At 41.1% G+C, this 23,958-nt stretch overlaps 1 protein-coding gene across 1 annotated transcript in view; it reads left to right on the forward strand.

Annotated features, from left to right (window-relative positions):
* Nucleotides 1-23,958, forward strand: part of mtrex (Mtr4 exosome RNA helicase) — a 93,154-nt gene that overhangs the window by 26,766 nt on the left and 42,430 nt on the right. The window contains exons 12-15 of the mRNA XM_078396899.1: nt 13,779-13,858; nt 14,327-14,437; nt 15,803-15,904; nt 17,126-17,251. Coding sequence (XP_078253025.1) covers nt 13,779-13,858; nt 14,327-14,437; nt 15,803-15,904; nt 17,126-17,251 — 419 coding nt within the window. The remainder of the gene's footprint in view (nt 1-13,778; nt 13,859-14,326; nt 14,438-15,802; nt 15,905-17,125; nt 17,252-23,958) is intronic.

Here is a 23,958-nt window from a genome sequence, read left to right on the forward strand (position 1 = left end):
AACTTGTACAAACATTTTTATTTCACAGCTTTGCCTAACACATTTAAGCTTAAAAATATATTTTTTCCTGTGAATGTCCAATAGTTTCAACATCATTAATTAGACCAAAATGATATTTTAGAAAATCACAGTTGTTGCAAAAGAGTCGGGGTTCTTAGCACCACATTAGAACAAAAATACACAGCATGTGTTTTTTAATTGGACTTGGAATTCCCCTGCCATTTTAGAAGAGAAATGCATTTGTCTCTTCTCTTTTCTGTCTTTAAAATTTTGGGGGGATTTCTTAAAATCTAACAATAAGGAATTGCAGATGCTGGTTTACCAAAGAAAGATACAAAATGCTGGATTACTCCCGTATTTTGTGGTTTGCTTGGGATTTCTTGTTTGAGTCCTTCTATTTGGCTGTTTGGTTCTGCTAAAACGCGGAAAAAGTCATAGAGTGATAATGTTGAAACAGGTCCTTCAGCCCAACTTGCCCACACCAGCCAACATGTCCCAGCTACACTCGTCCCACCTGACTGCATTTGGTCCATCTCTCTCCAAACCTGTCCTATCCATGCACCTGTCTAACTGTTTCTTAAACATTGGGATAGTCCCAACCTCAACTACCTCCTCTGGCAGCTTGTTCCATATACCCTCCACCCTTCGTGTGAAAAAAGTTATCCCTCAGATTCCTATTAAATCTTTTCCCTTTCACTTTTAACCTATGTCCTCTGGTCCTTGATTCACCTATTCTGGGCAAGAGACTCTGTGCATCTACCCGATCTATTCCTCTCATGATTTTGTACACCTCTATAAGATCCTCCTGTGCTCCAAGGAATAGAGTCCCAGCCTACTTAACCTCTCCCTATAGCTCAGACCCTCTAGTCCTAGCAACATCCTCGTAAATATTCTCCGTAACCTTTCCAGTTTGATAATGGACAATAGACAATAAGTGCAGGAGTAGGCCATTCGGCCCTTCGAGCCAGCACCGCCATTCAATGTGATCATGGCTGATCTTTCACAATCAGTACCCCGTTCCTGCCTTCTCCCCATACCCCCTGACTCCGCTATCCTTAAGAGCTCTATCTAGCTCTCTCTTGAGAGAGCTTTCTTATAATATGGTGCCCAGAACTGAACACACATTTGCTGTGCACCAAGATGACAAAAAGTAAAAATGACGTGACCAGATAAAGGAATCAGCCGAAAATATATGAAAGATAAATGACAAATGACAATGTGAATACACGATCAATGTAGTGCAAAGATTGAACTGCAAAAGCATTATAAAGAATCAGAATTAAGTATTAAAAAGATAGTGCAGGGTACAAGAAGGAGAGCAGAGCGCAGGCCAAGAATACAGAAAGAATGAATTGAAGAGCAGGAGGTTGGTAAATACAGGGAGATTTTACTTGAAATCTATCTGAAAGAAATGTTCTCGAGATCCCAAGTTAAGTTCATTAAGCTATACATGTTAGTTGGTTTGATTTTAAAGAATCTGCGGAGATATTGTTCAACAAAGCTGGCCAAATTGATCAAAAAACAATTTCCCAGTACTTTCTCATGATGTATGATCCACATTGGGCAATAAATATAATGTCAACAGAAACTAGATTTTAACTGGAGCACGAGCTGCATGTGGACTCACAAATCACATAATAATTCTGTTCTGCATTCTGGCACAGAATCATACAGAGTGGAATCATGCCCTTCGGCCCAACTTGACCCCACTCACCAATGTGGTCTCACCTGCCTGCGTTTGGCACATATCCCTCTAAACCTACCCTATCCATGTACCTGCCGAAATGTTTCTTAAACGTTGCGATAGTTACTACCTCCTCTGGCATCTCGTTCCAAACACCTAACTCCCTTTGTGTAAAAAAAAACCGTACCCCTCGGGTTTCTATTAAATCTTTCCCCTCTCATCTTAAACCTAAATCCTCTGGTTCTTGATTCTCCTACTCTAGCCAAGGGTCTCTGTGCATCTACCCGACCTATGTCTCTCATGATGTTATACACTTCTATAAGATCACCCCTCATCCGCCTGGACTCCAAGAAATAGCGTCCCACCCTACTCAACCTCTCCCTATAGCTCAAATCCTCTAGTCTTGGCTAAATCCCCTCTATACCCATTCCAGCTTGACGACAATATTACCTCCCAACTAAAAATATTCAATACTCTGACTGATGAAGGCCAATGTGCCAAAAGCCTTTTTGACCACATTATCTACCTGCGACTCAAACTCAAGGAAGCATGCACCTGCACTCCTAGATCCCTCTGCCCTACAACACTCCCCAGAGCCCTACCATTCACTGTGTAGGTCCTTAAGATGTTAGACTTCCCAAAATGCAACACATCATATTTCCCTGTATTAAATTCCATCAACCATTCATCAGCCCACCTGGCCAATCATTCATGGTCCTGCTGCAATTTTTTACAACCATTTTCACTATCCGTAAAACCAGCCACTTTTGTATCATCAGCATACATGCCAATCCTGCCATGTTTGTTCTCATCCAAATCATTGATGCAGATGACAAACAGTAATGGGCCCAGCACCGAACCTTGAGGCACACCACTAGTCACAGGCCTCCAGTCCGAAAAGCAACCTTCCACCATCACCCTCTGCTTCCTTCCATCAAACCAATGTTCTACACATTTAGCTTTCTGTCCGTGGATCCCATGTGATCTAACCTTCCAGAGCAGTCTACCGTGCAGAAACTTGTCGAATGCCTTACTGCAATCCATGTATACAGCATCTACAGCTCTGTCCTCAACAACCTTTTTGGTCATGTCTTCAAAAAACTCAATCAGATTTGTGAGACACAACCTCACAAGTACAAAACCACGCTGGCTATCCCTTATTGGTCCTTGTCCATCCAAATGCCTGTATATCCTATCCCTCAGAATACTCTAGTAACTTTCCGACTGGAGATGTTAAGTTCACCTGGCCTACAGTTCCCAGCATTTTCCCTGCAGCACTTCTTGAATAGAGGCACAACATTTGCCACCCTCCAGTTCTTATCAAAGTGGATGATGACGAATTATGTGATTTTAAGTAAGGTAATCTATTACTACGCAGCCTTTCCAATATGTGTGCAGTCTTTGATATAGCTAACCATATATTTTCTCCCTTTTGTCTAGTTTGATGCCTGGTTTCATTATTATCTATCCAGTAGTCGCTGCAGAAACCCCAGAATGGGTCATCTCTCTATCACCCCAGGAGTACCTCCTGTTGTTACATTTGGCTGTCTCGTATTCCTCTCTAACTGCTATCCTTTGCAAACGTCCACGTTTATGTATAATCTTATTCAGAGAATACGATGTAGCCATTTGGGATAAATATAAACAAAGGTGGCTATCTTTAGAATTCTGTACTCCAGAAATTATGAATGCCCAGTTGTGGTCTATTTTAGGTATACATCAAGATCTTTTCTAGTACTGAGGGAATCGGGAGATGTGTGGGGAAAGTGAGGTTGAGGTGGAATCTCGGATTAGAGTTCTGTTAGGGTACAAAATGAAGACGACCTAATCACTGCCAGTCGGAACCTGATCTGATCTGACGTGACTCAACCATTTGCAGAAAAGTGAGAAGGGTGAAAAAGACATAAATTAATATTGATCGGGCAAATGTTTAATATAATTCGAAGAAATGCATTGCCACCTGGATGAACCACTGGCCCAGGCTAAACACGAGCCTGAATGTTTTATCAGAAAATACGCCAGACCCGAAGTTGCTAATTTATGTTCAATTGCATTGGGTTCAGGGTGGTAACCAATGCTGTAAGTCAGATATGTAGTCTTTGTAGAGCAGAATAAGTTGGCAGAGTTTAATGGCCTGCTCCTGGTCTGATTTTTAAAAATGTTGTTTCATTAATATCAAGCAAAACAAAATTTGTCGGAGTAATTAAGCAGTACAAGCAGTATCTGTGGAGGGAAATGGACTGAAGACATGACTAGTCATGATCCTTCTTCAGACATTCTGAGGAAGAGTCATGACCCAAAGCTTTGTCTGTTCATTTCCCACCACATATGCTGCCTGACCCACTGAGTTCCTCCAGCGGTTTGTAGCTTGCTTAGGCTTCCAGCATCTGCTTTCTCTTGCGTCTCTGTTTGTATTGATTCACACCGCATCAATACATCTGGGATCCACACCAAAGTATTAATATTTTTGTAATTTTGATAATGTGTTTCTGAAAGTCAAGCCAAGGGGATGTGCTGACAAATGGTGTTTTAGATGGATGGGACTTTCAATGAAAATAATTTAATTAACTTAATTGAAATTTGGATTTTGTTCAGATTTTCAGTGATCACATGGACTGTCTAAGTGATTTCATTTCAGACTTGGAACGTTCCACCATTTGCGCCATTTCTAAGAGATTGGGGTTAATGTGATCCTGCAACCTTTTCATTACTTTATCAAATAGAAAATACTTCACTTTTTGTAGCTAGTGTTTTATAATTTCTGAGTTCAGTTCAGTCAATCTGCATTATTAAGTGCTCTAAGAAACATTTCCATATGTTCTGTGTATGGCCTGAAAGTTCACACAGCTGATTATGCGCTCCAGGGCTGCCAGTGTAACCAGCTTGTCTGTGCAGCCATTTTGTTCTATTCAACTTTTGATATCGTCCTTATCAACAATGATGATGCATGAAACAAGGGAAATTTCTGGCCGTTTCAGTGCTTAATTAGTTCAATAAAGATACCCTTTGACTCAACAAATTAATCATAATATATGAAGTTCCCATGTTGCTGGAGTATTGGAAAGATGCTGCGACCATCCACCTGATATGCCACTCATGATTTAACATCACTCCACGGTTTCCTATTCTCCAGGATAAACAATCCCAGCCCATCTAGCATCTTTTTTACAATTCAGCCCCTCCAGTCCCGGTATTATTCTTGTGAATCTGCTGCTTTCTCGGCTGAGTAACGTTCTTCCTCTAGGTGGGCAACCAGAACTGTGCAAAGTACTCCCAAGTGTGGTCTCACCAACAACTTGTACAGTTGCAACATAAAGTCCCAACTCCTGTACCCTGACATCATCAAAAGGCAAGCGTGCCAATGGCCGCTTTCACCATCCCATCTACTTGTGTTGCCACTTTCAGGGAACTATTTACCTGTGGCCCCAGGGTCTCTCTGTTCTTCAACACTCTTCAGGACATTATGTTTTATTGTGAATCTTCTGCTCTTGTTTAACTTATAAAATTGCCATTTCTCGCACTTGTTTGAGTTAAATTTCATCTGCCATTTCTTGGCCCAATTTTCCCAGTTCATCTGGATCTTGTTGGTGATAATCTCTTCACTGTTCACTACACTACACCACCAATTGTGATCTCATCTACAAACCTATTAACTACATGAATCATCCAGATCATTTATCTAGATGATAAGCAACAGGGGACCCAGCGCTGATCACTGCGTGCAACACTGCTCACAGACCTCTAATCTGAATAATCGCCCTCCATCAGCACTTGCTCTTACTCTGCTTTAACCTTGTTACTCCTTCCACCAAGCCAATTTCAATTGGCTAGCACGCCCTGCGTCCCATGTGATCTAACCTTGCCAAAGGCCTTGCTGAAGTCTTTGTGGACATTGTCTACTGCCCAGCCCTCATAAATCTTCATCGTCTCCTCAAAAAGCTCAATCAAATTTGTGAGATAGAATTTCTCCTGCACAAAGCCATGCTGACCATCTCTAATCAGTCATTTTCCAGATGTAATAAAAAGGAACTGCAGATATTGGTTGATACCAAAGATAGACACCAAATGTTGGAGTAACTCAATGGGTCAGGCAGTGTTTCTGGAGAAAACGGATAGGTGGAGTTTTGGGTCGGGACCTTTCTTCAGCCTTATTCCCTCAATAATTATTGTTTGGCTCGAAATATACTTGAAGAATCTCATGTGATTCTCTTTGACCTTTTCTGCCAAAGTGATCTCATGTCCTCTTTTTACCCTCCTGGTTTCCCTTTTGTGTACTCCTACATCTACCCAAGAGATTTGCTTGATCTTAGCTGCCTAAATGCCTCCTCATTTTTCCTGACCTGTGCTTCAACATCGCTTGTCAACGTGGATTCCCTAATCATCGCCAGCTATGTCCTTCACCCTAATAGGAATATTCAATCTGCAAGCGAAGCAGCAGAGAAAGCCACTAGATGGCTTTGGATTAAGAGGGCCGATCCGTGGGCGGTTGCTGCTGGGATGCGTTGGGGCCTGATCAACCCCGGCTGGGTCGCCTGGGCAAGGGTGTCTGATGTTGTGAGACCCAAAACACCCGATGACCCCAGGTCACATCACTGAGGATGCGTCCCAGTGCATCCAGAAGATGTATCTTGCACATTGCTATCCCTGAACCCTCCGTCTTTCTTTTAAAAACATCCCACTTTCCAGATGTTTGATTTTTATGTTGTTTATTTTCTCTTTTTCATCAACTCCCTGATCTCACTAAACTTTATCTGCACCTTTCAGCTTGTTTCCAGTTTTGATAAAAACTCATTGACCCTAAATATTAATGCTATTAATCCCACCACAGATGCGGTGTGACCTGCTGTTTCTGCTTTTATTTAAGATTTATGGCATCTGCAAAATTTCACTTTTATTGCTCAAACCCACAACATCTTGGAATGCTTTAATGCCAATAATTTAATTTTTTTGTTATCATTGTTTTAGGGGAACCAGACAATCGGTCTCCACAAACAGTAACAAGATAACGAGTAGATGATGTTAACAAAGTTATAATTGTTTGACGAGTAAATATTGGCCAGCACGCTGAAGAAAGTTCCCTGCTCCTCTTTGAATAGTGCTGCGTGAACTTTATCTTTGCCTGCGAGGGCAAATTGGGCCCTAAAAGATAACTTAACAGATGCTATCAAATAGCTTATTTATGTGATACTCTGGATATGAGCTTACAGTCTTATGGCTCGGAAATGCCAGTGATACTGAAAGGGAAAATAACACACTTGCTTTTTGATGTTTGGGGAGATTAAGAGATATTTCGGCAGATGAAATTCCATTTAAGAAAAACTGGAAAGGTCACAAGCACCTTATAGCTGAGTAAGTGTTGACGTTTTTGATCGTGAACTATCCTTTCTAATGCTTTTACAATTAATATATTCATTACATTTGAGTACAAGAATTGAGACATCATGTTGTAGTTGTACAAAGTGTTTATTAAAACATACTTAAGAGGATTGTGTGCAGTTCTGGTTGCCACACTACAGGGAGGATGTGGTGGCATAGAGAGATTCTGGGCTTGGGTTGTAAGGATATTTTGGATAGACAAAGGGAAGACCTTCTGAGAGGTTCGTAAAATTATGAGGGGCATAAGTAGGGTCCATAGTTAGATTTTTTTTTTCCCCAGGGCAGGGAAATGTAGAATGAGAGGGCACAGATTTAAGTTGAAAGCCAAGAAATTTAAAGGAGATATGAAAGTTACATTTTGTTTTCACCGAGGGTGATAAATATTTAAATGAGCTGCCAAATGAGGTTGTAGAGGAATTCGGACAGGTACTTCGATAGGATAGTTATAGAAGGAAATGGGTCTAATATGGGGGAAAAAGGATTTGTGGCAATTGGCACGGACATAATGAGCTGATGAACTGTATGTTTCTATGATTCGATAATATAAAATGTTACTGTAAGCCTCATTTATTCATTAAGCATGAATGAAAGGTTATCACTGGTTATGATTGGAAATGTCCTTGGACTCCCCTCATTTATTACATTGAAAATATGGTCTAGCCTAAGGCCAAAGATGATACATGGTGCATTATGGCAAGAACACAAAGTACTTAGTGAGTCAGGTAGTATCTCTGAAGGGCATGGATAGGTGATGTTTTGGGTCGGGACCCTTCCTCAGACCCTTCAGACTTATTCATTCCTCCAGAGATGCTTCCTGACCCATTGAGTTTCTCAAGCACTTTGTGTTCTCCAAAGACGTACAGGTATGTAGGTTAATTGGCTGGGTAAAATGTAAAAATTGTCCCTAGTGTGTGTAGGATAGTGTTAATGTACGGGGATCGCTGGGCGGCACGGACTTGGTGGGCCGAAAAGGCCTGTTTCCGGCTGTATATATATGATATGATGATATGATAAGATTCCAGCATTTGCAGTTCCTTGTGTCTACATTATGGCAAGTCCAGGTTAAAAGGAAATCTTAAATGTATTGATTGAAAGATGCATTATTACATCAGGTGCACTATCTGAATTAATATTTTTTACATGAGAAATTGGATGAAATTTGGGCTTGATTTCTTTGGTGATAAGGGTGAAGGATTGTGAAAGCCAAATGCAAGCTAACCTAAGATGCATAATGGTCTTCCCTGTATGGAGGATATTGTGTTGTGAGTGGGTAAGAAACACACCAATTTGAAAGTCCAAACCAGTTCTTATCTGGAAAGCATTTGGAGCTCTTGTTGGTAGGAAGAGAGGTGGTACAAGGGAAAAGAACTCTGGTGGTTTAAAGATGCCACGGGAAATCGAACGGAAATCAAAAATTATGGCCAGCATTAGTAATTAAAATTGGGGATACTCAAAGAATTAAACCAGGGTGAATCCACAGAGGCTGGAAAATGAAGAAAATATTAAAAATTAGAACTTTGTTCAGGCAACAAGCTAGGAATTTGGATGGAACATAGGAATACGAACAGCAGATTATACATAGATACATAGACAATAGGTGCAGGAGGAGGCCATTCGGGCCATCGAGCCAGCACCGCCATTCAATGTGATCATGGCTGATCATCCACAATCAATACCTTGTTCCTGCCTTCTCCCCATATCCCTTGATTCCACTAGCCATAAAAGCTTTATCTAACACTCTTTTGAATGCATCCAGTGAATCGGCCTCCGCTGCCTTCTGAGGCAGAAAATTCCACAGATTCACAACTCTCTGAGTGAAAAGGTTTTTCCTCATCTCCATTCTAAATGGCCAACCCCTTATTCTTAAACTGTGGCCCCTGGTTCTGGACCCCTCCAACATCGGGAACATGTTTCTTGTATCTAGCGTGTCCAATCCCTTAAGAAGGGAGAAGGCACAAACTCCGTACAGACAGCACCCACAGTCAGGATCGAACCCTGGTCTCTGGCGATGTAAGGCAGCAACTCTACTGCTGTGCCGTAATGTTCAACAGTAGCTTTCTACAGGAGTGTGGGTCACATTGGCATGGTCGCAATCGTGCCACTCTCTTTCGGTGAACTTGTATGGACTTTACCTTCTAATGTGTTCCAGCTCGAATTAATGTGCTTTAATTCCCATTGAACTTACTGCTAGTTAAAGGAATCATTTAGAATCTTTCTGCATTGATTACAATCTTTAGCCTGATACTATCATACTGGAAAGTTTAGAGATACAGAGTGGGAACGAACTTCGGCCTATTGAGTCTGCGCCGACCAGCAATCCCCACATACTAACACTATCCTACATACACTAAGGACAATTTTTACAATTATACCAAACCAATGAACCTACAAACCTGTACATCTTTTGAATGTGGGAGGAAACCGGATATCGTGGAGAAACCCACGCAGGTCATGGGGAGAACATACAAACTCCATACAGACAAGCACCTGTGGCCAGGATTGAATCTGGGTCTCTGATGCTGTGAGGCAACAACTCTACGCTGTACTTCAGTGCAGTGTCTCATCAGATTTGCATCAAGATATAATGTAATGATTTAATAATAAGTGGTTCCATGATTTGAGGTAGACCGCAGTGGAGGCTGAGAAAAAATCAATTCATTGCCTTACTCTACTGTTGACTGTGCTAAATAATCTCTGAAGTCTGAAATATAGATTCATTGCAGCACCAAGTTGGGAAATTGCTGGAACCTATTCCTTCCACGCTGCACAATTTCGCTATTTAAAAGCCCCAGTGAATCTTTCAGCCTTGTAAAACCTGCAAACATTGTTATTGTTTGATCCTATAATGACTGTACCAAGCTTCATTTGAGATTCCAGATGCTGATATGTTGAAATAATTGAATGGCATGTAGAGTATACAAGGGCTCAAACTTTGTATGGTTTGGCTCCACAGTGAGAATGGAAGTTTACTGAAAGTTGTGACCCTTTTATAGTGTGGGAGTAATGTGGTTTGCGAGGAAGTAATCTTCTCTAGCCCAATGCACCAGATGCAGTGATGCATAATATCAGAGTCAGCTCCTCTTGGCAGAACTTGATGTACATCTGCCCTCAGAAAAGGCAAGTTACCAAAGACTTCCAGGATAAATTATACTAATTTTTTTATTGCAAGTAACATTAACCAGAAGGGAATATTGTCAGTTTAAATAATTCAATTACTACTTTGTGTGTCATTGCAAACATTAGTTATGTAGTTTGGCTGAAAGTGTTTGTTTTCATTTAAACATTATATGCTTTTTATTACATCAGTTTATTGGCAAAGTATAAATATATAAAAAGGAGTTTTATCAAAGATTTTCATAGTCTCACATTTCAGTTTCAGTCCCAATTTAAATTTCATAAGAGATTGTTGCCGACCTTTGTCCTTTAAATGGTTCGATGCCCCTCTTAAATTTTTAATTGAATACCTCAGTAGGGACCAGACATTCCAAAGCCTAAACTGTTACCTTTTGTTATTTCATTACCTTTCCGAATTTTACTTAAGTTTGGAATATTGCCCAACTGTATTTCATAACTTTTTTAACGCAACTGTTGCACAATTTGGTGTTGGTTTATTATTGTCATATCTACCAAGACATTGTGAAAAGTTTGGTTTTGCAAGCTATCCTGGCAAATCATGCCACAGAGGGAGAGGTTGGTGTCTTTATACCATGCTGTGAACATCTCTCTTCTTCCTTAATTCCACCTCATTATTGTTTGAGACACAGCGCAATATGGTGGTGTCATCTTCAAACTTGTAAATGGAATTAGAGCAGAATTTGGCTGCCCACATGAGTGTATGGGGTGCATTGTAAGGGACTGAGAAAGCAGCCTTGCAGGGCGCCTGTGTTGGGAGTTATGGAGGATATTTTGTTACTTCTCCTTACTGGTTGCAATCTATTGTTCTGGAAGTCAAGGGTCCAGTTGCAGAGGGGTTGCTGAATCCTGGTTCAGAAGTTTGGAAGTACGTTTGGTTGGAATTATGGTGCTGAAGGATTTCTGGTCAATAAATAGGAATCTAAAGTAGGTGGCCTTGTTATCCAGATACCGTGCCTTCCATAACGTTTGGGACAAAGATCCATCATTTATTTATTTGCCTCTGTACTCCACAATTTGAGATTTGTAATAGAAAAAATCACATGTGGTTAAAGTGCAGATTGTCAGATTTTAATAAAGGCCATTTTTATACATTTTGGTTTCACCATGTAGAAATTACAGCAGTGTTTATACATAGTCCCCCCCATTTCAGGGCGCCATAATGTTTGGGACACAGCAATGTCATGTAAATGAAAGTAGTCAAGTTTAGTATTTTGTTGCATAACCTTTGCATGTAATGAATGCTTGAAGTCTGTGATTCATGGACATCACCAGTTCCTGGGTGTCTTCTCTGCTGGTGCTCTGCCAGGCCTGTATTGCCGCCATCTTTGGCTTATGATTGTTTTGGGGGCAAGTCCCTTCAGTTTTCTCTTCAGCATATAAAAGGCATGCTCAATTGGGTTCAGATCAGGTGATTGACTTGGCCACTCAAGAATTGACCATTTTTTAACTTTGAAAAACTCCTTTGTTGCTCTAGCAGTATGTTTGGGATCATTGTCTTGCTGTAGAATGAACTGCTGGCCGATAAGTTTTGAGGCATTTGTTTCAACTTGAGCAGATAGGATGTGTCTATACACTTCAGAATTCATTATGCTATGACCATCAGCAGTTGTATCATCAATGAAGGTAAGTGAACCAGTATCTTCAGCAGGCATACATGCCCAGGCCATAACACCCCCACCACCGTGTTTCACAGATGAGGTGGTATGCTTTGGATCTTGGGCATTTCCTTCCCTCCTCCATACTTTGCTCTTGCCATCACTGATGTAAGTTAACCTTCGTCTCAACTGTCCACAAGACCTTTTTCCAGATCTGTGGTTGCTCTTTTAAGTACTTCTTGGCAAACTGTAACCTGGCCATCCTATTTTTGCAGCGAACCAGTGGTTTGCATCTTGCAGTGTAACCTCTGTATTTCTGTTCTTGAAGCCTTCTGCAGGCAGTGGTCATTGACAAATCCACACCTGGCTCCTGAAGAGTGTTTCTGATCTGTTGGACAGGTGTTTGAGGATTTTTCTTTATTATAGAGAGAATTCTTCTGTCATCAGCTGTGGAGGTTTTCCTTGGCCTGCCAGTCTCTTTGCGATTAGTAAGCTCACCAGTGCTCTCTTTCTTCTTTATGATGTTCCAAACGAGTTGATTTTGGTAAGCCTAAGGTTTGGCTGATGTCTCTAACATTTTTATTCTTGTTTCTCAGCCTCATAATGGCTTCTTTGACTTTCATTGGCACAACTTTGGTCCTCGTGTTGATAAACAGCAATAAAAGTTTCCAAAGGTGATGGAAAGACTGGAGGAAAGACTAGGTGCAGAGAGCTTTCAATCTTTTTCTATTACAAATCTCAAATTGGGGCGTACAGAGGCAAATAAATAAATGTTGGGTCTTTGTCTCAAACATTATGGAGGGCACTGTATATCAGGGACGAGTGTAGGGCCAGGGAGACAGCGTCTGCCATGGACCTTTTGCAGTGGTAGGTGAATTGCAGTGGATCATAGCTCTCCAGGAGACTGGAGTAGATGTGCACCATGACCAGTCTCACAAAGCACTTCATGATGGTGGATATCGGAGCCTTTTGTGGCACTGGGATGATAGTGGTCTTCTTCAAGCTGGTGGGAACCTCAGATTGGAGTAGGGAGAGGTTAAAGGTGACTGCGGATGCTCCTGCCAAACGATCCATGCAGGTTTGAAGGAAACTACTGGAGACGACTCCTGGGCCAATCGCCTTTCCACGAGATCGTTCTCAGGAAGTCCCTTCCGGCATCTACAACAGTGACAGTAGATACAGGTGCACCCGAAGCTCTCAGGGCATGGTTGTCAATTCACTGACCTGTTCACAAACATAGAATGTATTGAGCTGGTAGGGTAGAGATGCTTTGTTGCCAACTACGTGACTCTGCTTTACAGCTCATTATTGTGTCTGTATGCATTATATTTTTATAAATAAGTAAACAGAGCATGTGCAACGCTGTGCTTGGGCTATGCAGCCTGCGATAAAGTCTAAAATGTCCAATCCCTTAATAATTTTATATCTTTCTATAAGATCTCCTCTCATCCTTCTAAATTCCAGTCAATACAAGTCCAATCGCTCCATTCTTTCAAGATATGACAGTTCAGCTATCCCGGGAATTAACCTCAAACCTACACTGCACTACCTCAATAGGAGACCAAAACTGCACACAATATTCCAGGTGTGGTCTCACCAGGGCCCTGTACAACTGCAGAAGGACCTCTTTGCTCCAAGACCCAACTCCTCTTTTTATGAAGGCCAACATGCCATTAGCTTTCTTCACTGCCTGTTGTACATGTATGCTTACTTTCAGTGACTGATGTACTAGGACACCCAGGTCTCGTTGTACCTTTTCCTAACCTGACACCATTCAGATAAACAATCTGCCTTCCGGTTCTTGCCTCCAAAGTGGATAACCTCCATTTATCCACATTATACTGCATCTGCCCACTTACCCAACCTGACCGAGTCACTCTGCATCCTCATAGCATTCTCTGGGGTTGGGTTTTTGAAGTACTTAGAATGCTTTCATTGAAGTATAAAGATTTTGTGCAGTTATTCTAAAGATGTATGTTTCTCCTCAGATGATGAAAAAAAGCTGGTTGAAGAGGTATTTAACAATGCTATTGACTGCTTGTCTGATGAAGATAAAAAACTTCCTCAGGTAAAAATTATTTGTAAATCAGGTATATCATTGAAATCAAAGTTAACCCATTTTTAATGTTATAGAATCATGCCCTCAGGAAAATATGGATATCTATTTCTCTCTAGTTCTTGATTATAGAGGTATTATAATATTGCTGTTGCAAGAATAGCTCAACCGTAAATGATGCTGCTCAGATTTGCTGATGGTCTGATTCATGTTAACTTTAACAATAAATCCATAAGCAGCCAAGGTTGTCTGTGGAACCGTTTTGGATAAAGCTTTATTGAGCACCTTTTTGTTAATTTATTGAACAACTCATTAATTATCCATTTGCTCTCCTATGCCGTTTTGCATTGTTTCGCCTGCCATTGATGCTGATCTCAGTGTAACATTACTCCCTCCTCGCTCACAGTGGCGCGGTTCCCGTCGATGCCGTTGGGTCGGGGCCGATTCTGTTGTTGATAAAACTTTTTTTTATTTAACCAGGTTGAACACGTTTTGCCCCTTTTAAAAAGAGGAATTGGAATTCACCATGGAGGTTTACTTCCTATACTGAAAGAAACGATTGAGATTCTTTTCTCTGAAGGACTTTTGAAGGTATTTTTTGTCTCCCCAAAATGTAGTTGATTTATGAACATAGAGTGGTACAACGCAGGTATAGGCTGATTGGCCCACTGTGTCTGTGCTGAACATGAAACCAAGACCAACTCTGATCTGCCTGCACATAAACCATATGTCTCCATTCCCTGCATATTAATGTGCCTATTCAAAAGTCTCTGAAACGCTACTGTCTTGTTTTCCTCCACCACTGCTTCCGGCAGTGCGTTCCAGGCACCCACCTTTCTCCTGTTAAAAAAACTTGCATGTTTGAGATACATTTCAACAGCTTATATGGCAGTAAATTAGGTGATAAATCGATATTAAATAAGCAGAGATAAGAATGAACATGAGCTTACATTGGGGTAGGATTAAGGTTTTGGGGTCCAGTGGGAAATATATGGACGTGTGGTTGAGCATTCAGTGATTTAGAATTGGAATGGCTGTGTGGTGAACTTGGGAGATCCAGAGGAATATATGCTTTGGGGTTTTAGAATTAGCTGGGTCTCTTGCAGAGTTCAGAGGTTGAGTCAGTGGCCTGAATGATAATTGTTAATGGATTGAAATAACTGGATAGAACGTGGAGTTTTTTAATCAACGGTGAACCTTTTTTTCAAACTTGCCCATGCTTAGCAGGACGATTTGCTTACACATTTGCAACTTAATTTTGACTAAACACCTGAACAATAAAGCAAACTGGTGAGAAGTCTTGTAGCTGCTATTAGAAGGTTGCCATTAACATTTGTCCACTCAGTGCTCATTGTGGATTTCTCCTCCCAAATGACTGTGGGTGCTGGGTCAATTGAAATTTTCAATCCTATGTTTATTAGATAAGGGTATAAATTGACAGGGATCAAAGACTGGCTATGATGTAAATCAGCCATGTTCTAATGGTATTGTGGAACAGACACAAGAGTCTGAATAGCAGAACTATGACTGCGTTCATATTTCTGTGTTTATATTTTGGAGGGGTTTTTTTCAAGTTCAAATCAAGATCTAAAGGTTTATTAAGCATTTAAGAAAGCAGACTGCTTATTTCCTTTGAACCTGCGTACGTAAGCTTTCCTGTGTGTGTCACAACACTGTGTGTTATAACTTCAAAAACTATTTATGGGATTTAGCTGGCAAGATCAGCAAGATTATTTGACCTGAAGGTGAACCAATATGGTCAGTGCAGTGAAGGCGTTTATATTTTATGCAGTAGTCTGGTACAATCGGTAACTTGTGGGTTGGTATTTTGAGGCCACATGATACATTAATTTCTGATTGTTAAAAATTAGTAGGTTCTTCTGAAAATTCTAAAATCTCGTTTATCATGAATTATGCTTGAATACCAACGTCTGTTTTTGAATCTTTTTTCCTTAGGCATTGTTTGCAACAGAGACTTTTGCAATGGGTATCAACATGCCAGCCAGGACTGTTCTATTCACGAGTGCACGCAAATTTGATGGGAAAGATTTTCGCTGGGTACAAAATATTATTTTTTTTGCTTGTTTATTGTTCACAGACCTTGCAACTATTCCATTTACCTAACAGAAATCTATAAAGTCTGCTCTTTAATAACCTAAATGAACTTGGCTCAGTAAAGCTGGAATTAATTCAAAGATCAGCTTTGACTGTCATCTTTTCTTGAATGTGATTTGCAGTGGTAAAATGTGATCTATGATGTCTTCTCAACAATGCACATTTGGATGTCTCACTTTGTCCCATCAGGAGAAAAGAATTGCAAGTTAATCCAAATATGAATGATAAAAAGAACTTGCAAAGTGCTGAATACAGCATTGATTGGGGTTTAGTGACTCATTGGTCCATATGTGCCAATTCTGATTAAATTTGATATAATTCTTTTTGTCTTTTTTAACTACTACTACACTCCCCACTTATTTCATCATAATTATGCATATAGTTCTGTTATTGTAAAAATTGTTTTACTATTTTTATATCAGAATAAACTTGTTAGTAATTAGTAAGTTAGTAATTATCTGCTCATTCCTCACCATCTGCTCGTACAGTCTTGCTGAAAAGCGTACATCTTTAAATCTTTCCAGTGAAGGATAAAATGTAAAATAAATGCTTTAAATTACTGTCGTTCTGGCAATAATCTTTGATGTTTCAATATCTGATTTTGAATTGTTAATTCTTGATGCAAGAAGTGTAATTGGATTGTGATGCATTCTTATCTGTAATTGGTCACTTTATGATGAGGAATAGAGTTCAATCTTTGGTTTACTTATTGTGTATAAATTGTTTTAAGTGTAACCTTTTATTTCTGATAATGAAGCTTATTGGTTTTATGGTTTATAGTTCACATGAGTTGCGCTAGATAGTCTAAACTGTTTTTATTAAAATCCCATTTCTCTAACTCTCGCATACATCACTCCTGTGTAATTTTCCCTTTATCCACTTACACGAGAAGCAATTTACAGCAGGCATTTAACCTACCAGCGCATTTCTAAAATGTGGGAGGAAACTGGGTGCACAAGATGGAAACCCATTTGGGTGTGGGGAGAACATACATGTTCTACACAAACACCATTCACCTCAGTCAGTAGAACTATGAGACAGTGGCACCAAAGCTGAACCATTGTGATCTCTTTACTTTTGTGTCAACTTCTATTTTGTTCAAATGTTGATCCACCTTCCAGTACTTCCAATCATTGTCCAATGATTTCTCGTTTCAAATTGCAGATTTCTTCTGGGGAATACATTCAGATGTCTGGTCGAGCTGGTAGACGTGGCATGGATGAACGAGGAATTGTTATTCTCATGGTAGATGAAAAGATGAGCCCAACAATAGGAAAACAGCTGTTAAAGGTAACAAATTATATGTAATTAAAAAATAATTTATAGATGAGTTAATATTTGTGATGATTTTGCATATTTGATCAGATAGTGTCAGTTTTAATTGAAGGGAAAATAAACAATGAGCTCAGATTTTCCTATTCACTTTAAGGTAATGATTGTACAGGGACTTTTATGAAAAATAATCCTTCATAAGGAAGATTGATAAAGGCGGCATATGATATGCTGGCTCTTCACTGAGGAAGATACACACAATCTCCCAAATGTTCTAGGGGCCGGAGAACCTAGGGTGATGGAGGAACTGAAGGAAATCCACATTAGGCAGGAAATGGTTTTGGGTAGACTGATGGGACTGAAGGCTGATAAATCCCCAGGGCCTGATGGTCTGCATCCCAGGGTACTTAAGGAGGTGGCTCTAGAAATAGTGGAAGCATTGGAGATCATTTTTCAATGTTCTATAGATTCAGGATCAGTTCCTGTGGATTGGAGGATAGCAAATGTTATCCCACTTTTTAAGAAAGGAGGGAGAGAGAAAACGGGTAATTATAGACCAGTTAGTCTGACATCAGTGGTGGGGAAGATGCTGGAGTCAATTATAAAAGACGAAATTGCTGAGCATTTGGATAGCAGTAACAGGATCATTCCGAGTCAGCATGGATTTACGAAGGGGAAATCATGCTTGACAAATCTACTGGAATTTTTTGAGGATGTAACTAGGAAAATTGACAGGGGAGAGTCAGTGGATGTGGTGTACCTCGACTTTCAGAAAGCCTTCGACAAGGTCCCACATAGGAGATTAGTGGGCAAAATTAGAGCACATGGTATTGGGGGTAGGGTACTGACATGGATAGAAAATTGGTTGACAGACAGAAAGCAAAGAGTGGGGATAAATGGGTCCCTTTCGGAATGGCAGGCAGTGACCAGTGGGGTACCGCAAGGTTCGGTGCTGGGACCCCAGCTATTTACGATATACATTAATGACTTAGATGAAGGGATTAAAAGTACCATTAGCAAATTTGCAGATGATACTAAGCTGGGGGGTAGTGTGAATTGTGAGGAAGATGCAATAAGGCTGCAGGGTGACTTGGACAGGTTGTGTGAGTGGGCGGATACATGGCAGATGCAGTTTAATGTAGATAAGTGTGAGGTTATTCACTTTGGAAGTAAGAATAAAAAGGCAGATTATTATCTGAATGGTGTTAAGTTAGGAAGAGGGGATGTTCAACGAGATCTGGGTGTCCTAGTGCATCAGTCACTGAAAGGAAGCATGCAGGTACAGCAGGCAGTGAAGAAAGCCAATGGAATGTTGGCCTTCATAACAAGAGGAGTTGAGTATAGGAGCAAAGAGGTCCTTCTACAGTTGTACCGGGCCCTGGTGAGACCGCACCTGGAGTACTGTGTGCAGTTTTGGTCTCCAAATTTGAGGAAGGATATTCTTGCTATTGAGGGCGTGCAGCGTAGGTTCACTAGGTTAATTCCCGGAATGGCGGGACTGTCGTATGTTGAAAGGCTGGAGCAATTAGGCTTGTATACACTGGAATTTAGAAGGATGAGGGGGGATCTTATTGAAACATATAAGATAATTGGGGGATTGGACACATTAGAGGCAGGAAACATGTTCCCAATGTTGGGGGAGTCCAGAACAAGGGGCCACAGTTTAAGAATAAGGGGTAGGCCATTTAGAACGGAGATGAGGAAGAACTTTTTCAGTCAGAGAGTGGTGAACGAGTGGAATTCTCTGCCTCAGAAGGCAGTGGAGGCCAGTTCGTTGGATGCTTTCAAGAGAGAGCTGGATAGAGCTCTTAAGGATAGCGGAGTGAGGGGGTATGGGGAGAAGGCAGGAACGGGGTACTGATTGAGAGTGATCAGCCATGATCGCATTGAATGGCGGTGCTGGCTCGAAGGGCTGAATGGCCTACTCCTGCACCTATTGTCTATTGTCTATTGTCATTGCTCGGGGCTTGAAGTATAGTAGTCAGGAGGTCATGATGCAGCTTTATAGGACTTTGGATAGGCCCCATTTGGAATATTGCATGCAGTTCTGGCCGCTACATTATAGGAATGATGTGGAGGCGCTTCAAAGGGAGCAGAGGAGGTTTACCAGAATGATGCCTGCATTAAGGGATATTAGCTACAGGGAGAGGCTGGACAAACTTGGAATGTTTTATCTGGAACGCCAGAGGTTGCAAGGAGACTTGATAGAAGTAATGCTACGGTGGTTATGGGAGATTTCAACATGCAGGTAGACTGGGAAAATCAGATTGGTATGGGACCCCAAGAAAGGGAGTTTGTGGAGTGCCTCCGAGATGGATTCTTCGAGCAGCTTGTACTGGAGCCTACCAGGGAGAAGGCAATTCTGGATTTAGTGTTGGGTAATGAAACTGATTTGATAAGGGAACTCAAGGTAAAGGAGCCATTAGGAGGTAGTGACCATAATATGATAAGTTTTAATTTACAATTTGAGAGGGAGAAGTGAAAATTGGAAGTGTCAGTATTACAGTTGAGCAAAGGGGACAATGGAGGCATGAAGGAGGAGCTGGCCAAAGTTGACTGAAAAGAGACCCTAACAGGGATGACAGTGGAACAACAAAGGTAGGTATTTTTAGGAATCATACAGAAGGTGCAGGATTAGTTCATTCCAAAGAGGAAGAAAGATTCTAAGGGGAGTAAGAGGCGACCGTGGCTGACAAGGGAAGTCAAGGACAGTATAAAAGTAAAAGAGAAGTAATAACATAGCAAAGATGAGCGGGAAGCCAGAGGAGTGGGAAACTTTTAAAGAGCAAAGAAGATAACTCAAAAGGCAATATGGGGAGAAAAGATGAGGTACAAAGGTAAGCTAGCCAAGAATATAAAGGAGGATAGTAAAAGCTTATTTAGGTATGTGAAGAGGAAAAAATTAGTTAAGACAAATGTGGGTCCCTTGAAGACAGAAACTGGTGAATTTATTATGGGGAACAGGGAAATGGCAGACGAGTTGAACAGATACTTTGGATCTGTCTTCACGAAGGAAGACACAAACAATCTCCCAAATGTACTAGTGGCCAGAGGACCTAGGGTGATAGAGGAACTGAAGGAAATTCACATTAGGTAGGAAATGGTGTTGGGTAGATTGATGGGACTGAAGGCTTATAAATCCCCAGGGCCTTGTGGTCTGCATCCCAGGGTACTTAAGGAAGTGGCTCTAGAAATCGTGGACGCATTGGTGATCATTTTCCAATGTTCTATAGATTCAAGATCAGTTCCTGTGGATTGGAGAGTAGCTAATATTATCCCATTTTTTAAGAAAGGAGGGAGACAGAAAACTGGGAATTATAGGCCAGTTAGCTTGACATCGGTGGTGGGGAAGATGCTGGAGTCAATTATAAAAGACGAAATAGCGGCACATTTGGATAGCAGTAACAGGATCGGCCCGAGTCAGTGTGGATTTACGAAGGGGAAATCATGCTTGACTAATCTTCTGGAATTTCTTGAGGATGTAACTTAGAAAATGGACAAGGGAGAGCCAGTGGATGTATGTAATGTACCTGAACTTTCAGAAAGCCTTTCTGCTTCTTTTATGTCCATCATCCATGTTTCAAATGTTACATCACTGTCATCGTCTGCCCTGAAAAGGACACAAGCTTCCGGCGACAATCAGTGGGAGCCATCACTTGTACAATAGATGGTGGTGGTAGCAGAATTAGCTCAGGACACCTCCTGTTTACAGCCCTGCGATCAGCAATGCAGTTGTCATCCATGCGACATTCCTAAGGATGCTAAACAAGGGTGACCTGTGAACCACATCTGGTGACTAAAGCATAGCGCAACTGTTCTGTTAGAGATACTGCCTGTGAAGTGGGAAGGTTGGCACTTTAATGCCTGATGTATGATTTTGTTCCTAACACATTCCTTAGATTTGATGGGCAACAAAGATTAGAATTCTGATCGTGGAAAAAAAGCTGTTTTTATGTCTGGCTGTGGCGGCTTTGGCAGTCCGGAGTCGCCTTCCAGAGAGAAGTGCTTCAAAGAGTTTGTGGCCAAGCTGAGAGAGGCCAGAGATGATCTTACCCGCTCGCTTGCTGTCCCTTGCAGTGTACAGTTTGTCGATTGGGGGGGGGGGGAGGTTGCAGCCAACAACCTTCTCGGCTGATCGAACGATGCGCTGCAGCCTCCGGATGTCATGCTTGGTGACTGAGCCAAACCAGACCATGATGGTTCATGATTGAATCATATGATTGGATCATGGTTCCATTGTATTTCTGGTTGTATAGTTTCTGATACTATAAAACTCTATCTTGCAGTTTTGCCTAATATAATGACAAAAATAATTAATTATCATTCGCTTTGATGTAATTGTTTATTTTGGTAAGTAACTAATGTCTGTCTTGTAAGCCAATAAAAACATTAAACCAACTCACTCTTTAGTTCACTCGCATATTTAGACTACGAAGTTTGCTGGAATATGGCACCAGATGCTGTTCTGTTGCATATTTATACTGATAAATTACTTAAGTATTTATGTTTTGCTTTCTTCTCCCAGGGACAGTCATACACAGTTCTCAGTGATTTCTTGGAATAGGCTCTCCACGAAATTGTGTGAAATCTCTGGAACATCTTTGACGTTATGTATCAGCTATCCACTAGTCTAATAATTGTTGGACTCTGGGGAGGACTGTTCTCATTTTGGCTTTGAAATCAGAAATGGTCATGAATGTTACAGCTAAACAGCAATTTGGAAAACATTGTATGTTTGCCAAAACCTGATCCCTCCTGCATTGTATAATTATAGTTTTGTTGGTGAACTGTACGGAACTCCTGCAAAAATCATTAGCAGGTTTACATTCTGTTGAGTTTGCTCTGTATATGGTTTGAAGTATAGCCTTAAGCTGGTTTTAATTCTAAATTTCCCTAGACCATATTCCTTTTGAGTTGATTCATAGCTTTGTAAAATTGTTCTTGTCAGAATAATGAACCTTTTACATCCTCCTTTCACTGATAATAATTGGAAATCTGAAAAACAAGGTTTGTAGTTGGTTCTCTAACATTTTTTTAAATGATTCCTTTTTCTTCCAGTTGGATCATGACCCCATCAGGCCAGTGTCTCAGAGCCCATAGTTCCTATGGAGACCTCTGCATCCGGCCTTAAACCCATAAGCTGAGACAACTCACTTTACCTTCTCCACAAGCAGGGTTATCTGGGACTTCATTGTTCCAACCTGCTCTTGTCTCATGGAGCTTATTTCTCCCTACCTTGACTATGTTCTTTCTCTCCTCGTTCACACCCTTCCCGTTTATATGTGTGACACCTTTTATGGCCTCTGCCACATTGACTGTTTCCAATTTTCTGGTACCAACAGTTCAACATCAGACGGGTTTATTATCATATGCACAAATATGGTGAGGTACAGCTACAATGAAAATCTTGGTGTCAAGTTAGGAAAAGGGGAAGTACAACGAGATCTGGGTGTCCTAGTTCATCAGTCACTGAAAGTAAGCATGCAGGTACCGCAGGCAGTGAAGAAAGCCAATGGAATGTTGGCCTTCATAACAAGAGGAGTTGAGTATAGGAGCAAAGAGGTCCTTCTGCAGTTGTCCAGGGCCCTAATGAGACCACACCTTGAGTATTATGTGCAGTTTTGGTCTCCAAATTTGAGGATGGACATTCTTACTATTGAGGGAGTGTAGCGTAGATTCACGAGGATAATTCCCAGAATGGTGGAACTGTCGTATATTGAAATACTGGAGCGACTGGGCTTGTATACTCTGGAATTTAGTAGGATGAGAGGGGATCTTATTGAAACATAAGATTATTAAGGGATTGGACACGCTAGAGGCAGGAAACATGTTCCCGATATTGGGGGCGTCCCGAACCAGGGGCCACAGTTTAAGAATAAGGGGTAGGCCATTTAGAACGGAGATGAGGAAAAACTTTTTCACTCAGAGAGTTGTGAAGCTGTGGAACTCTGCCTCAGAAGGCAGTGGAGGCCAATTCCCTAGATGATTTCAAGAGAGAGGTAGATGGAGCTCTTAATGATAGCGGAGTCAAGGGATATGGGGAGAAGGCAGGAACGGGGTACTGATTGTGGATGATCAGCCATGATCACGGTGAATGGCGATGCTGGCTCAAAGGGTCGAATGGCCTAATCCTGCACCTATTGTCTATTGAAAGCAGCAGCATCCCAGTTGCATAGACACTGGAAGCTGGAAAAACATAAATTATACCTGTACATAAATTGCTTATAAATTCTGCAAGACTGTAAAAAGAAATAATGATTGCAAGAAAAATACATTAGTGCAAAACATAATTTGATAAACACATCTTTGGCAGTGCAAAGGGTGGGTTACATTGCTCCGTTGTACGTTAATTCCCAGAATGGCGGGACTGTCATATGTTGAAAGGCTGGAGCGATTGGGCTTGTATACACTGGAATTTAGAAGGATGAGGGGGGATCTTATTGAAACATATAAGATAATTAGGGGATTGGACACATTAGAGGCAGATAACATGTTCCCAATGTTGGGGGAGTCCAGAACAAGGGGCCACAGTTTAAGAATAAGGGGTAGGCCATTTAGAACGGAGATGAGGAAGAACCTTTTCAGTCAGAGGGTGGTGAAGGTGTGGAATTCTCTGCCTCAGAAGGCAGTGGAGGCCAGTTCGTTGGATGCTTTCAAGAGAGAGCTGGATAGAGCTCTTAAGGATAGCGGAATGAGGGGGTATGGGGAGAAGGCAGGAACGGGGT

This window comes from Rhinoraja longicauda, chromosome 1 (assembly GCF_053455715.1).
Source record: "Rhinoraja longicauda isolate Sanriku21f chromosome 1, sRhiLon1.1, whole genome shotgun sequence".
Classification (NCBI taxonomy): Eukaryota; Metazoa; Chordata; class Chondrichthyes; order Rajiformes; family Arhynchobatidae; genus Rhinoraja; species Rhinoraja longicauda.